This window comes from Girardinichthys multiradiatus, chromosome 12 (assembly GCF_021462225.1).
Source record: "Girardinichthys multiradiatus isolate DD_20200921_A chromosome 12, DD_fGirMul_XY1, whole genome shotgun sequence".
Classification (NCBI taxonomy): Eukaryota; Metazoa; Chordata; class Actinopteri; order Cyprinodontiformes; family Goodeidae; genus Girardinichthys; species Girardinichthys multiradiatus.
The window spans coordinates 21366406-21382096 of NC_061805.1; the positions used below are offsets into that span (position 1 = coordinate 21366406).

Here is a 15691-nt window from a genome sequence, read left to right on the forward strand (position 1 = left end):
ATCATCTAAGGCAGTGATTTCAAATGTTGGGGACCTCAATCAACAAGTCTGAGGTACTACATCTACAACTACAAAGACCTGGATGACATGCAGTAATTGATAAAATCACAAATTCTGTTCTTCAGCTAAAAAATCCTCAGGAAAAACGTTTAACCATAATTTTGTGACAAGCACTCTTGGGTTATGCAGAATGACAATAATCCAAAGAACACCAGCCAGTACATCTCTGAATGGCTAAAAATAAATCAAAATGAAGGTTTCAGATTGGCCGGCCTCTTCAAAGTCAGGACATAAATCTGATTAAAACAGTGGTGTTCATGCCCAAAATCCCTCCAGTTGGCTAAATTTCAGAGTGGGACAATTTTCCTGCACAGCGATATAAAATACCAACTAGTTATTGCTAAATGGCAATGGTTACTAATAATTACTTTTTCACATAGAGCCAGGTTGGTTTAGATAACCTTTTCTCTAAAGAAATAAATAAAATTATTATTTGTAGACTGCACTTTGTATGAACCTTTTTATGCACCTTTACCTAAAATTCATTTGATGATCCGAAACATTTAATGCATAATAATTTCAGTGTCAAGGCTTCATGGAGACATTTCTGCATCCAGATTGTCATATAAAAAAAAAAACAGGAGGAAGAGGAGGGGGAGGAGAAGCGCCTTGGGTCGTCAGAGACCTCCCCTGAAAGCTCATGTGGCTGCTGTGTTTCTAAGATGAACAATGTTCAGGAAGACTTCACTAAATACACCAAGCAGCTAATAGTGAGCTGTGTTGACGTAATGTCCAAAATTAGGTCAGTTCATCAGGCGACTCTTTGACCAATAATCGCTTAATTGTGCAGCACGGAGGAGGATGGAGAGGATGGTGGAGGAGGAGGATCCTGCGGTGTGGGTACTATGTTGGCTGCTCGCCCCTGTAGGCACCGACCTGCTCCACATAGGCGTCTAAAAATGAAATGTGAGTGTGTGGCTCAGCTCTCAGCCTGCACATGCATGGCTGTAGTCTGTGCACCGTGCATCCATACGCAACACGCTCAGACCTGGGATTATTCCCCGAGAATCTCCTATAGTAAACGCAATAAATGGTCTCCTACCTCCGTGCTATCCTCTGTTGGCCGTCACAGGATGGATGAGGAGGCGCAGGTGCAGGGATGCGGGGCGACGCCCAGAGAGACACAAGCATAAAGCAATCAGCGCATCGCTCCTCCACGATCAGACTGCAAATATAAGATGAACAAAGGTCTCACCCGTTTTCACCGGAATCCGGCTTTTGTACCTGATGTTGCTCGTCATGTTTGACCCGAGTTCCTCCCTCGATTTCCTCTGAAGCGGCGGCTCAGCCTCGCCTCCTAAACCCCGGACAGACAGCAGGAGGGCGGGCAGAGCTGACAGCGGAAAACTCCTCCTCTATCGAGGAGCCACAGCTGAATACATGCATACATCGTTACAAAATATTCTTAGAAGCCATCATTTAAATAAAACTGAAAATTCCTTTCATAAACCAAGAAAAAATTCATTATAAAGTAAAGTGCAATAAGCATTTGTATTCATGACTTCTAAGCATGCTTATTTACCTTAGTACTTATGTAATTATTTTAGTCCTGTGTTGCAGCATAGTGCATATATTTTTATCCGTCAATTATGCCCATCATAATCAGTGGGCGGCAACTAACGCTGCTATAGACAATGTGATTGGTCCGTAGTCAGAGTCGCTATCAGGTTCAGCAATCAGATTTTAGAGTGTATTTAATGAGAGGCGGTGAGTTTAAATAATCTCCCGATGTGCTCTAAGTTTTATATGTGCTAGCACATATAAAACTAATTATTACTAGAATAAATGGATATTCACATGTAGTGAATTCAAGTTTTAATGATTTTCACGTTCAATCCTTTGGGGTCCCTTTATCTTGTGCTCCACTTGTGTTCCTTCGAGAAAAAATAATGCACTTTTAAGACTGCCATAGAATCGATTTGTATCAACGTTTTGGCCCAATTCTAGTATACATTATTTTCAGTTCTTACCATAAATAAATAGTTTTTAAGCCCTTAACTTCTAGGTTTTAGCAATAAAAGCTTTTTTATCCAAGCTAGGGAGCACGAAACTGGCAAAAAAGCTGACTGATCGGTTTTTATTTTTTGCTAACTCCTTACGTCATCAAAACTTTTATTTTATTTGGCTATATATAAACAAATTGAGATTTGTACAGGAAAATATATATATATACACCAAGTGAGAAGGAATGAAACAAAATTTTAAAGGATGTTAAACAGAAGGGAATGAAAAAAATAAGATGTTGGAGTGGTTTTCCAAAACATGCCTTTCAAAATGGAGTCAGACACAAAACTACTATAGGGATAGATTGCTTTATTGTAGAAGAGTTGACATACAAAACAAAAATCAGCCTAAACACAACCATGCCAATTTATTGGAATTTTAATTAATGCATCCAAACTTATATAAAATTTAAAACAGAAAAAATATCAAGACAAAAGAGGGTTCATTATTTGTGTATTTAATAAATTACTGACACATTTAAAGCATTTTAGTTGCATTTTTTATTTATTTGAAATTATTAAATATAAAAGCTTTTTAGACAGTGGCCCGTCTGGCCCATGATGCTCCTCTTCCTCTTGCAGAAGATCACCCTGGAGCCAACAAACCGGAAGGAGATCCTACCGGATGAAAACCGCTTAGCATCTCGCTAATAGATCAGACCAAACAAAAACCTCCGACGTCAGGAAAACATCCAATTGCTTTGATTAAGCTCTAATGAAGACATCCTAAACTATATATGTGAAACAATAAATACCCAAAAAATGTATACTTCAGTTATCCACTTTATTCCAAAACAATACAAAAAAGATTGTTGACAGCTAAATACAAGTCCTTTACGGCACATAGTTAAGAAATAATTAACTCAAGAAAAAGACAAAAGGATGACAATGTCGCATCAAAGTGGGGAGGTTTACTCTGCTGCTCACAAATGGAGGGAATTTACATGAAGTTAAATAATCTATCTAATCTGAGTATACAGTATGTTGGAAAAAACTGCACATGTAGTGTAGGAGAGTTTTACATATTAGGTGGCAAATAAAGGAGCCAATAAAGACACATGATCAAAAACTTGACCAAAACTTTCATTCTGCAGTCTGGCACTAACATTAAGGCTCAAAACAAAGACAAGTATGTTACATGATTCTAAGGTGGGATAGTGTGTACATTACCAGAGTGGAATCAGAGTTCCTTGTTAACCGATAGTAAAGTTCAGCTGCATTCATCATTCTGGACAGGAACCGTTTACCAGATGTGTTCTGTTGAGCCCGAAGCAAACAGAAAGTGAGGAGCTGCAGCCACCCAGAAGAAAGGAAAAACGGGGCCGAACGTGTAAGCAGACAGAAAATAGGACAATCAAACAGTCTTTCACCTTTAAGTTAAAACAAGGTTAAAACCTTCAGAAAGTGATTGCACAACAAATAGAAACTGGTGCTGAAATTATAATTCAAACATACTTTAAACTTAAGTGATGGCAATGTCTCTTAGTACCGTTTTCAGTGGCAGTTTGACAGACAGTAACAAAGATGTAAGGCTAATTAACGGATAAATGTTCATGATAATCACCCCTTGTTCATTTTTTTTTATTTTGAGGTTGAAAACAATACAAAATAAAACAGCATGGCTCTCCAGGCAGCTGGTGGATGGAGGCTTAGAGGGAACCAAAAAAAGGAAACAGTGGTGTGTAGATGACGGTGTAGGAGCTGGATGGCAGCTGGAGGGTTTCTGTCGGTCTGTGCTGTAAATGTGCCGTATGAGCTCGAACTCTTTCACTGGTCAGATTTCATCTTCATCTGAGCCTGCATCTGAGCGAGCATCTCCTGCATGCGCCTCAGCTACAGAGAAACAACATAAAAATGTATCTTGAAAAAACAACTTGCTAAAGACAAAGAAAAGTTAAGATGATTTTTCATTTTGGAAACGTACGGTTAAAGAAATACCTTTCAATAATGAATCATCTGGACAGAATGAAACGGTTCATATTTCTGACATCAGAGAAAATCAAAAAGAAACCGCTGCTACAGTTCAGCTTAACTGGCTTAGAAGCACACTTCCAAGGTATGTGCATATTTTTATTACTTTCAAATGTAATGACATTAGAAAGGTGTTATTTGCATAATTAAGATTATTTGTTGGTAAGTATAACTAAATAAAACAAGTGTTCTGCCATCTTTATAAATATATGTCGCCATCTTGTGGCTGTGAATGTTAACTTCACAGAATATTTTTTCTCTTGTTTGTTTTAGTTTGTCTTAAAATAAACTTTTCCTTCGGAGTTTGGCAAAGTCTTTATTAGTCAGAATTTGAGATAAAGAGACTGATTAGGTTTAATAATGCCAGGAGAGAAAACTACAGAAATTATTTCAAGTTCGGTATGGAATTTTCCTTTTTCTTATTTAGTTTCCTGTCTAGGTCGTATTTTCCATCAACTCACATTTTATTTTGAAAAGATTGTCTTCTTGGATTGTATTTTATATTTTTTCTTCACATCTCTGTTTCATTTCTCAGTTTTGTAACAACAGCCACTCATCTTCAACTCATTTATCGACTCCTCTGTGAATACAATATCTTTCAGAAGTATTCTATGTATTAATAACAACTTTATTCTAATTAGAGCATAACGAGGAAGGAAAATTTTACAGGGTGTGCCAGGAGTATGTATTGTATCACCACATCTCACTGCAGTGACAGCGACAAGTGTTTTGGGGCACGCCTCAAAGGCCTTTGTACATCTAGAGACTTAATTTTTCACTGTTCTGCTTTGCAAATAGTTCAAGCTCAGTGAGACTGGGTGGAGGGCGTCTGTTAACCACAAGTCTTCCCACAGACTCTTGGATTTAGCATTTAATGAGGTTCCACTTTTCGCTTGCTGAAAGATGAACCTCCGCCCCAGGCACAAGTCTTTTGCAGCATCAACAGGTGTTCTTCCAGGATTGCTCTGTATTTATCTCCATCCATCTACCCATCAACCCAACCAGCTTCCCTATCCCTGCTGAGGAAGACCATCCCAACGGCATGCTGCTGTCACCACCGTGTGAAATAGTGGGGATGGTGTGTTCAGGATGATGTGCAGCGTGTTTTTCTGAACAAATTACCTTTGACATGTAGGCCAAAAAGTTCAGTTTTAGAGACACCTGAGCTGAACACCTTATTTTACGTTGCGCTGGTCTGTCAGATAAATTACCCCAAAATACACTGGCTCTGTATTCTGCTCAGCTTCATTTGCTCTCTGTTAGATTACATTTTTTATGTACCTCTATTTCTTATCAGGTTTTGATTCCCTGTCACCTTCATGTCATGTCAGGCATAAAAAGTAAATGTGACATAAGCTTAAATATTTAATGAATGTCTTTTTTAATGTTTCAGTCACAATAACTTTAAAGTAGGTTTTCAATTTAACTTTGCAAGTTAAAAATTAAGTCCGTTGTATTTTGAATTCCACCAATAACAATAGTAGTAGTAATCTGCAAACTATTATCCCAAATAACCAACCAAACAACCTTTAACTCACCCAGTTAACTGGAGTTAAACGACTTACATAGGGGTTCCTGTCAGTGAAGATTTTAGGAACAGAGGAAGTGGGTGTAGTGGCATTTCCTCCCCCCTCAACAATTACAACATGTAATGAAATTTAAAACTGTTCCTCTGTGCTTAGTGTCACTGAGGTCATTTTCATCATAAAACCATGGAAGGACATCCAGGGAGGAAGTGATGGCATATCCCGTTAGCACATTGTTTATGAACAGCTCTGATGGAGCTCCACCTGCTCTCTATGGTGGAACAGTAACACCAACAGGCCAATCAAGAGCAATAAGCAGACAGGCTATAGTCTAATGACATGCAGGCTCTACAGCCTTCGAGGTAAACAATGTTACCAGAGAATAAAAAAAAAATTTAAAAAAAACGTTTCGTAGCTTTTAAATGCAAGACAAGGATTTCACAGGAGAACCAGGAAGAAGGGCAGCAAAGATGACAGGTGAGCGTGAAATAGATTTTTATAAAAGTATCTATATAAAAACTGAGTAGAGAGACCAGAGAGCACCAGCCGTGCAGCCTTCTTGTTGTGTTTTTACCTCCAGCTCTTTCTGTAGCAGAATCTGGTCTTTATCCACCACTTCCTCATCCGCAGATCTGCAGGAAAAAAAATGCATAAAAATGAAACTTGATAAAAACGGCTGAGGACTTTCTGTTGATTTCAATCCGCATCTCACCTGCCGGCTCTCTTCAGCCTCTCAGATCGGAAGTTCTCATAATGCAGATCCTGAGTTACTTCCTGGAGGTCTTGCATGTGGGTCCTAAAACAACCAAACACAATCAGACAATCGGCCACAAGAGGGCAGTAGAGTTCTGCTTTAGACTATTATCCTGAGGACTGCAAACAGACACCCTGTTAAAGTTTTCGCCCTTACTCAAAAAAACCTATTAGCCAAGAGGTTTTATTACCAAGGAGACTCACACAAGCATGGTGCGTAATTTCAAAAAGTCATTGTGCTCTGGATTTTCCACCTCTACAACTCCCCATGGGTAAAGTCGGCCACGAATCTTCTTCCCTTTCACCTCAATCAGTTGGTTGGACCCTATCACAGCGAAGGGGATGCTTGCCTGCAAAAGGCCATTAAAAGTCAGAAGGTGGCCAATAAATAAAGAAAGAGGAAACAAAGAGGAAAACTTTGGTATTGTCTGATATGCTATTGAAACAGCAGTCATAAGCTGTTGGTTATCCTCCCACCTTCAGCACTCTGGTCTGCTCCTTGAACTCCTCATCTTCATCAGAGTCAGCGTCAGGTAGCTGGTAAATTCTGATCCCGTGCTCAGCGATTTCATCAAGGATCTAAAAGGAAAACATGCAGTGAGGCTGAGGTACAGTGATGTAAACTGTTCCACTGCTTGGAAACAAAAGCAGCTGGAACCAGGCAGATGTGACACTGCAGGTAATAACAAAACTCACACCAATATCATGAAGTAATGCTCAACTTCGGCTTTTAAAGGCCCTGAAGATAATATGTTGTCTAATATTTTTTTCTTTAAAGTTTTAGGTTTTAAAATGCTTTTATAGGTAAATGTAATTTTAGCCTTTCAATTTTCCTAATTAAATTTTTTGCCATTTATGTCAAAAGAGTTTACGTGATCAATTCAAGCTAATTTCATTTCTATCAACTATATTTAATTAAATTTAAAAATGACTTATAGCGTTTGCTTTAATGTTAGACGTTCACTGTGTCAAGCTAATGCTCATAACGGAGTTAAATACTATTAAAAAGTCATTACATCAAAGTCAAGTCAAGTTTATTTTTACATTATTTATACAAGGTTCATAAGTACAGTGCAGACATCTAAATTAAATTCAATTCTGTTTTATTTATATAGCGCCAATTCACAACACATTTCGTCTCAAGGTACTTCACAAAGTCAATTCAATCGAATCATACAGATAGACTTATCATCTATAGACTGAATTTGTTCTTTATAGCTCAGTCAAGATGACAAGTGCCGATGACCATCAGCATCAAGTTTTGCAACAGATTCTTAGTTAGATTTAGAACTGAACTTTGTACCATTTTAAATCAACTCAATTCTATTCAGTTTTACTTATATAGCACCAATTCACAACATGTCCTCTAAAGGCACTTCAAAAGTTGTATTTGAATCGAATCATACAGATTTTAAGTCAGGTTCATACATTCCAATTAATCCTAACTATCAAACAGTGCAGTCAGATTCTGTTTATTATTTAAATTGGTTAAAAGTTTTTCTATCTAAGGAAACCCAGCAGATTGCATCCAGTCACTGACTTGCAGGATTCATTCCTCCTGGATGAGCATGTAGAGACAGTGGACAGTTGTTAGCATTGGCTTTGCAGCAATCCCTCATACTGTGCATGCATGTAGCGTCAGTGGAGAGGAAAACTCCCTTTTAACAGGAAGAAACCTCCAACAAAACCAGGCTCAGCGTGAGGATCTACTAGGACCGACTGGGGGTTTAAGAGAACACATGGATATGCTTTGATTTAATTCATTTAATTGTAGCTCACACCCATTGTCCCTGTTATAAAAAGCATCCCCACACCATGAACCTCCCACCAGTGTTACATTATTGAGATGGTGTGTTCGTGGTCATGTGTAGTGTTAGTTTCCTCCAAAGGTTTTGTTTTGCATGTGAGTCTATGAGTTACATTTTGGTCTCATGCGACCAGAGCTCCTTCCACCAACCCTTTGCTGTAACTGCTTTATGGGGTGTGGCACAACCGTAAACTGAAATTTACGGTTTTAAAACAGCTTTCTACTTGCCACTCTTCCATAATGGCCAGATTCGTGGAGTGCAGGACAAATTACTGTCCCGTCAACAGATTCTCCCCACCTGATCTGTTCTGCAGCTCCTCTAGAGTTACCATGGAGCTCTCAGCTGCTTCTCAGATTAATGTTATCCTTGCTCGCCTTGTTAGTTCAAGTTGACAGGCGTGTTTCGGTGTGTTTGTAGTTGTGCCATACTCTTTTTTTCATTTTCTGATGATGGATTGAATGGAGCTTGTTCAAAGCTTGGGATATTCTTTCATAACCTAACCCTGCTTTAGATTTCTCCACAACTTCATCCCTGCCCTGTCTGCTGTGTGTTTTTGTCTTCATGATTCTGCTTGTTCACTAATGTTGAATAATAATTTTATCTAAGTGTGTCTGGGTAAAGGGGGAGTGAATAGTTTCTTATTATTAAAATATTTTGAAAAGCATGTACCATTTTCCTTTTACCATACAACTATACACTACTTTGTGTGTGTCTGTAAACTTAAAATCCATTAAAATACATTACGATATGTAGTTATAAGGCAACGAAACATAAAACAGTTCAAGAGGTATTGCAGGAGAAACAGAAATCCTTTTATATTATATGGACAGAATAACAGCTTCAGCTTTCACTCACTAGGTTTAGGAACTCTATAGTAATTTCAAGGCTTGTGTAAGTGTCTGTTGTTGCAGCAACACATTTAATTAAGGTTCTGCTGTGGAGGAAAAAGGGCACGAGAGCAAAGGAGCAGACAGGTGAAATAATAATACTCATGTGGATTCAAGCTCTGAATAAGCACGAGAAGAAGGTCTCTCCCTCCTTTTTTCTTCTCTAACCGGTAAAGAAACAAGTTAAAACAAAGGAGCTTTCTTCTCAGCTACATCAGGGACAGATGTCAGTATTTATTATTATAAACATCAAAGGTGCAGTTTTCTTTTGTTTTCTCAAGAGCAGAATATTCATATTTACAATGTAGTCCTGTGTAACAGAGCCAAAAAATGCCAGGTGTTGTTTTAGGGGGACTTTCATGTGCTGTCGTATATAATGGGACAGTAATGAGTCAGCCAGGAGACGGGGAAGTGAGCGCAGGTTTGCCTGTTTGAGTCAATGTTGTGGCGGCGGCTTGTTTTCTCAGTGGGTTCTGGATGGTGTGTGTGTGGGTGAGATAGTGTATGTGGGGTGAGTTGGGTATTGTTGTTGGGCAGATCTAAAAACAAACAAGCTTTGCAGGACTCAGAGGAGAGCCTGACACCGGACCTGAGCCTCCTTTCCCCCACCCTGCTCATGTACACACCCGATGTACAGAAGCAGTGTACATGGTGGCTAGATAAACATAACTGTTGTGGGGCAGAACACGAAGAATTTAGGGAAACTGTACACTGAGAGGCAAAAATAAACATGCAACACAATGGCAGGAAAAAATGAGGCGCACAACAAATCGTGGCAGTCACAAGCAAATAAGATGAAGAGGAAAACAAATGGAACGTGATGAAATGGAAAGACTCAAACTCCAAACTGCCAGAAAAGTTGTTAAAACTGGGATGTGAGTCGAAGGAAGCTACCAATAAATCCCTTGAAACTTCTTTGGGTCATTCCTGAAACACAATTTTGTAGTCTGTCATCTGTTTGCAGCCCCTCCTAATCCAAAATGCCTGTTTACTTGAATTATTCTGTTCCATAACGTGTGCTTAAAACAGTCTGACACCTGTAATCAAGACCTCTCACGGATCATGAGATCCCAAAATCACTGCCTGCTGCAAATCCCTGTTGTCTCCTGCTGATTTACTGTACACAATGTAGGCCTTAATTCCTAATGTTACGCCAGACTCTGCTCAAGCGAGCTGTATATTTTAGTTGGCACATGCACGCTGGCAGTGGAAGCCATTTTGAGTTTATGACTATCCTGCTGGGCTAAAACACAACACTCGCCCCCTTAATGTTGTTATGGTTGGCTGTACTGGTCCACTCAGTGCTGTCAGGCTGACGTATCAACTATTCCACTCACAGGGTTCCTACATATTTTTCATGTAAAAATTCAAGACTATGTTCAGTTTAAAATCTAAAATACTAATGTTCATGTGAATTTATGGCAGATATTTCCACAGTGGGCGCACTTTAAGTATGAAATCTGGAAAAACAAACTCCCAGGGAGAGACGGTAGCTAAGACACAAAGAAAGAACAAATGAATGAATGTAGACGGGAAGAAAGGAAAGGTGGCAAAGAAGGTAAGACAGAAAATATGGAGAGATAGGACACAAGAAAGGAAAGAAGGAAAGGAGGATGGAAGGAATGGCACAAAAGAGGAAGGAAGGGAAGTAGGACACAAAGAGGGAGGGAGGAACATTTAGACAAAGAATCAAGAAATAAGTCTGGACATATTATTTTCTCTTTCCATACATATCTAAATTTGGAAAATACTAAAATCAAATTCCAGACTTTTCCAAACTATGAAGGACCTGAACACTCAAGACCTTGCCACAATATGTATAAATGGAAGCAAATAATTATAGTTTATATTTTTGCCTCAGGTTACAGAAAATTAAGCATTGTTAAGGTACTTCATTGTGTTGGCCAGCTGTTACCAGTGTGAGGGTGTGGACTAAACCTTAGCGGTAAGAAAATGGGTCAGGAATTCAAAAAATGGAACGAGTCATGGCAAACCTGGATTTATCCACAAAAGCTAGGATCAGACAGTACTAGAAATAGCAGCATTAAATATTGCAGTGGTTATGTGTGTCCCAAATATAGCAATATCTGCAGGTCTACACATAGATATAATTACAAAGGGGGATGTGGTGGGAGACGTGGTTGAGCAACTTTTCTGCAACAGCAGAGAAGGTTGAACCAAAACATCCAATCATAACAAGGTGCAAACCTATCATTAAAGGGATCAAGTTTTTCACCACGTCAGCCTCGCTTGGGGGCGATGTTTTTATCATTTATTCATTTTCACAAGCAAACCCACAAAAACAAGTGACTCAAACACCTGCTAAACAATTTTCACCGAAGGAAAACATAAATCTGCCAAGGCATCGAAACACTGCGAACACAGTTATAGTTGCACGGTTTTTTCATGTGCCTCTGGAGGACAAGACTTATTCTCCTCTGGGTTGGCATGTTGCTTGTATCCATTAAAGTCAAAGTGCAACAATACTTGGAAGTGTACAATAGCATTCCAAGAAAATCAACAATGAACACACGGGGGAATAAAACAAGACAAAACAATTCAAGTACATCTTAGTACAAATCTACCTAAATTGAAAAGAGAATTGGAAACTTGCAGGAAGCAGGCCGATGGTACTTTGACGTAATGTAGCCGACCAGCTCCCTGCCCCCTTCAGCGGATTGACCTTGGGAATGAAGCGGCTGTTAATCAGCGTATCTGATCAGCTTAGAACCTTGATTCATGTTGAGAGAACATCTAAACCTCTGACAAATTCTGCTTCTTCTCACAAGCAACCCTTTCTTTTCTTTCTAAATAACAACATCAGTTTGTTCAATCTCATTACAAAATCTGTGCGATAATTAAGCTGAGAAAGAGAACAGTGTTTTAAAGCAAGAAAAACTAATGATGGACCAACTGGTGGGACACTGCTTGGTATGGGGTTAAGGGACTGGGGCCCTATTTTTCCAAGGCTGAAGAATTTATTAAAGAAAAATCCTGGCCACTGTGATTGCTCTGTGATCATAATAACATTCCAGTAGAGCCAGCTGCTTGCTCTAAAATGATCTACAGTGCCTTCCAAAAGAATTCATCCCCTCTGTACCTTTTCACATTTTGCAATGTTACAAAATCAGACATCACTGTACTTTTTGGGGCTTTCATTTGACAGACCAATACGAAGTAGTGCATTGTGTAGAAGTAAAATGTTAAATGCTTTTAATTTTTTTATTTTATTTTGTTTTTACAAGCAAAACAAAAACAATGTGCAGCATGCATTTCTTGTTCTGTGTCAAAACCTCTTAACCCCACTTTTAGTGGCAGTCCCAGCTGAAATCTTTTTGGCATACACTACCAATCAATAGTTTTAAAACAACTTTGTAATTTAATGGTTTTCTTTATGTTTATGACTATTTACATTGTACGCAGATTCTCACTTAAGACATCAAAACTGTGAATGAACACATATTGAATTATTTAGCAAAAGAAAAATTGTAAAAGAACTTTAAATGTGTTTTATCTCTTTTTATATCGCCGTCTCTCAATGCACCTCTGGGAAGTTCTTTCAAGACTCTTTACAAAACCATTTTACGTGACCACCTCATGAAGCTCAGGGTGAGAATGCCAAGAGAGCAAAGCAGTAATTAAAGCAAAGGGGGGCTATTTTGAAGGATCTAAAATATAAAAATATTTAAGAGTTATTTCACACTTTTAAAATACTATATAATTCCGTATGTGTTCATTCATAGTTTTGTTGCCTTTGGTAAGAATCACAATGTAAATAGTCATGAAAATAAAGAGACCCACTAAGCGAGAAAGTGTATGTAAAACCTTTGACCAGTAATGTACATCTCTCTCAGCTTTGCACATTTAGAAACATAATTCTTTTTGTTAATTTTTCTTTGCAAAATGGCTCAAGATCAGCCAGACTGTATAGAGAACATCTGCTTGTGGACTGGGCCATTCTAACACATGACTATGCTTTGGTCTAAAAACCATTCCAAAATACCTCTGGCTGTATGTATGTGGTCTTCCTGCTGGAAGACAAACCCACACCCCAGTTTTCTGCCGCAACAGTGTTTTTCATGTGTGCCAAAAAGTTCCATTTGGGTCTCATCTGACCAGATCACCTTCTTTCACATGTTTGCCATGTCCCCAACATGTCATGTAGCAAACTTTAAATAAAACCTCTAATAGCTTTATTCCAACTGTGGCTTTCTCCTTGTCATTCTTCCACAGGGATCAGATTTGTGGCATGCACAACTCTGACACATTCTCCCACCTGAGATGTGGATCTCTGCAGCTCCTCCAGAGTTACCATACAATTTTAATGTTGGATTGCCTTTTGCCTTCAGAACTGCTTTAATCCTTTGTGGCATAGATTCAACAAGGTACTGGAAACATTCCTCAGACAGTTTGGTCCATATTGATATGTTAGCATCACACAGATGCTGCAGATTTGTCGGCTGCACATCCATGACGTGAATCTCCCGTTCCACCACATCCCAAAGGTGCTGTATTGGACTGAGATCTGGTGACGAGGCCATTTGAATCCAGTGAACTCATTGTCATGTTCAAGAAACCAGTCTGAGATGATTCGTGCTTTATGACATGGCGCGTTATCCTGCTGGAAGTAACCATCAGAAGATGGGTACACTGTGGTCATAAAGGGATGGACATGGTCAGCAACAATACTCAGGGAGGCTGTGGCGTCGACACGATGCTCAGTTGGTACTAAAGGGCCCAAAGTGTGCCAAGAAAATATCCCCCACACCATTACACCACCACCACCATCCTGAACCGTTGATACAAGGCAGGAAGGATCCATGTTTTCATGTTGTTGACGCCAAATTCTGACCCTACCATCCGAATGTCGCAGCAGAAATCGAGACTCATCAGACCAGGCAACGTTTTTCCAATCTTCTATTGTCCAATTTTGGTGAGCCTGTGCGAATTGTAGCCTCAGTTTCCTGTTCTTAGCTGACAGGAGTGGCACCCAGTGTGGTCTTCTGCTGCTGTAGCCCATCCTCCTCAAGGTTCGACGTGTTGTGCGTTCAGAGATGCTCTTCTGCATGCCTTGGTTGTAACGAGTGGTAATTTGGGTTACTGTTGCTTTTCTATCAGCTCGAACCAGTCTGGCCATTCTCCTCTGACCTCTGGCATCAACAAGGCATTTGCGCCCACAGAACTGCCGCTCACTGGATATTTTCTCTTTTTCGGACCATTCTCTGTAAACCCTAGAGATAGTAGTGGATGAAAATCCCAGTAGATCAGCAGTTTCTGAAATACTTAGACCAGCCCATCTGGCACCAACAACATTGCCATGATCAAAGTCACTTAAATCACCTTTCTTCCCCATTCTGATGCTCGGTTTGAACTGCAGCAGATCATCTTCACCATGCAACATGCCTAAATGCATTGAGCTGCTGCCATGTGATTGGCTGATTAGAAATTTGCATTAACGCGCAGTTGGACAGGTGTACCTAATACAGTGGCCGGTGAGTGTACAGTGAGAACAGGATGGGGCTCAGGATAGACCCCGGAGGAACTTCACAGGTAAGTGGAGCAGCAGTGGAAGAATGTTCATTCACCTAGAAAGACAAACTTCACTGTTATGTATGATTGAAACAACAGAAGAGCAGACCGTTTAATAGCTACAGAATGCTCGAGTCTTGGCAGGACAAGGTGATTAAACACCATGTCAAAGGCAGCACTAAGGTCTAAGGCTCCCCAGTTAAAAACCCTGAATACTATGGCATTGTTTAAACCTAGGATGGAAAATGTCATGAACATTATTTTCATGCAAGAAAGTTTGAACCAATAGAAGAAGGGTTTCTCTAAAACCTAGTACCTAAAATTAACCTAAAATTTCAAAGAACAGTAACAAAATGTTTATAAAACTCAAATTGTGTCATATAAAAACCACAGTGGAATTGATTACAAAATCCCAGTGCATGAAGAGAAAAAATCTGTAGAGAACACAGAGCCATACACTATTACCAACGATAAAAAAAAAAAAATATTTGACAGCCCTGATGCTTAATTATGAAAACAAAGGTCTTATAAAGGAAAAAGAAAATCTAATTTCACAATAGTTTGCCAACCTTTCTTCTCTTTCAAAACTTAATTTGCTAACCTCAAAGACCCATGGGAACTAATGCTTGTCTCTTGGCAGGAAAAGCCTTTCAACCAGTCATCTTTCTCCAACCTGCAGAGAGCCTGATGAGGGTGAGGGAGCCCCAACAATACCTGGACTACAGAGGGGGTTGAAGGGGATTTAGACTTCATACAAAACACAATTTCACATACTCCAACCTGTTGCCAACTGCTGCCTTACTTAACTACTATAATCTGGTGTCAAAGCTTAAAAAAAAAAGTGTTTGCATGTTGTGTACATGGATCTTTGTAGCTTCGGGAGATCAGTGATTTACCAAAGATCTTGAACAGTTTGAAAATGAAAGAAAAAAATGGGCTTATATTTTCAACATAAAGAGCTTTTAGTTGTACCAGGAATACATGTAAAAATACTTGAATTTATTGCATACAAGGAAAAATGTATTTATAATAAATAGAACTGCACTCAAAAGCAGTATGCCCCAACCTGCAGTATCTATAAGCAACAGAAAGTGGGGAGGAAGTCTAACTGCCATGGTTACGTGAAGGTATAACATGAGCAACAATGATCCACA

At 39.3% G+C, this 15691-nt stretch overlaps 1 protein-coding gene across 1 annotated transcript in view; it reads right to left on the reverse strand.

Moving 5' to 3' along the window:
• Positions 1 to 2833: 2833 nt before the first annotated feature.
• Positions 2834 to 15691, reverse strand: part of zgc:63587 (uncharacterized protein LOC393431 homolog) — a 31091-nt gene continuing 18233 nt past the window's right edge. Inside the window, exons 8-12 of the mRNA XM_047381693.1 lie at positions 6791 to 6892; positions 6518 to 6663; positions 6273 to 6356; positions 6135 to 6192; positions 2834 to 3896 (exon numbers count right to left, since the gene is read on the reverse strand). Coding sequence (XP_047237649.1) covers positions 3831 to 3896; positions 6135 to 6192; positions 6273 to 6356; positions 6518 to 6663; positions 6791 to 6892 — 456 coding nt within the window. The 3' untranslated portion in view covers positions 2834 to 3830. The remainder of the gene's footprint in view (positions 3897 to 6134; positions 6193 to 6272; positions 6357 to 6517; positions 6664 to 6790; positions 6893 to 15691) is intronic.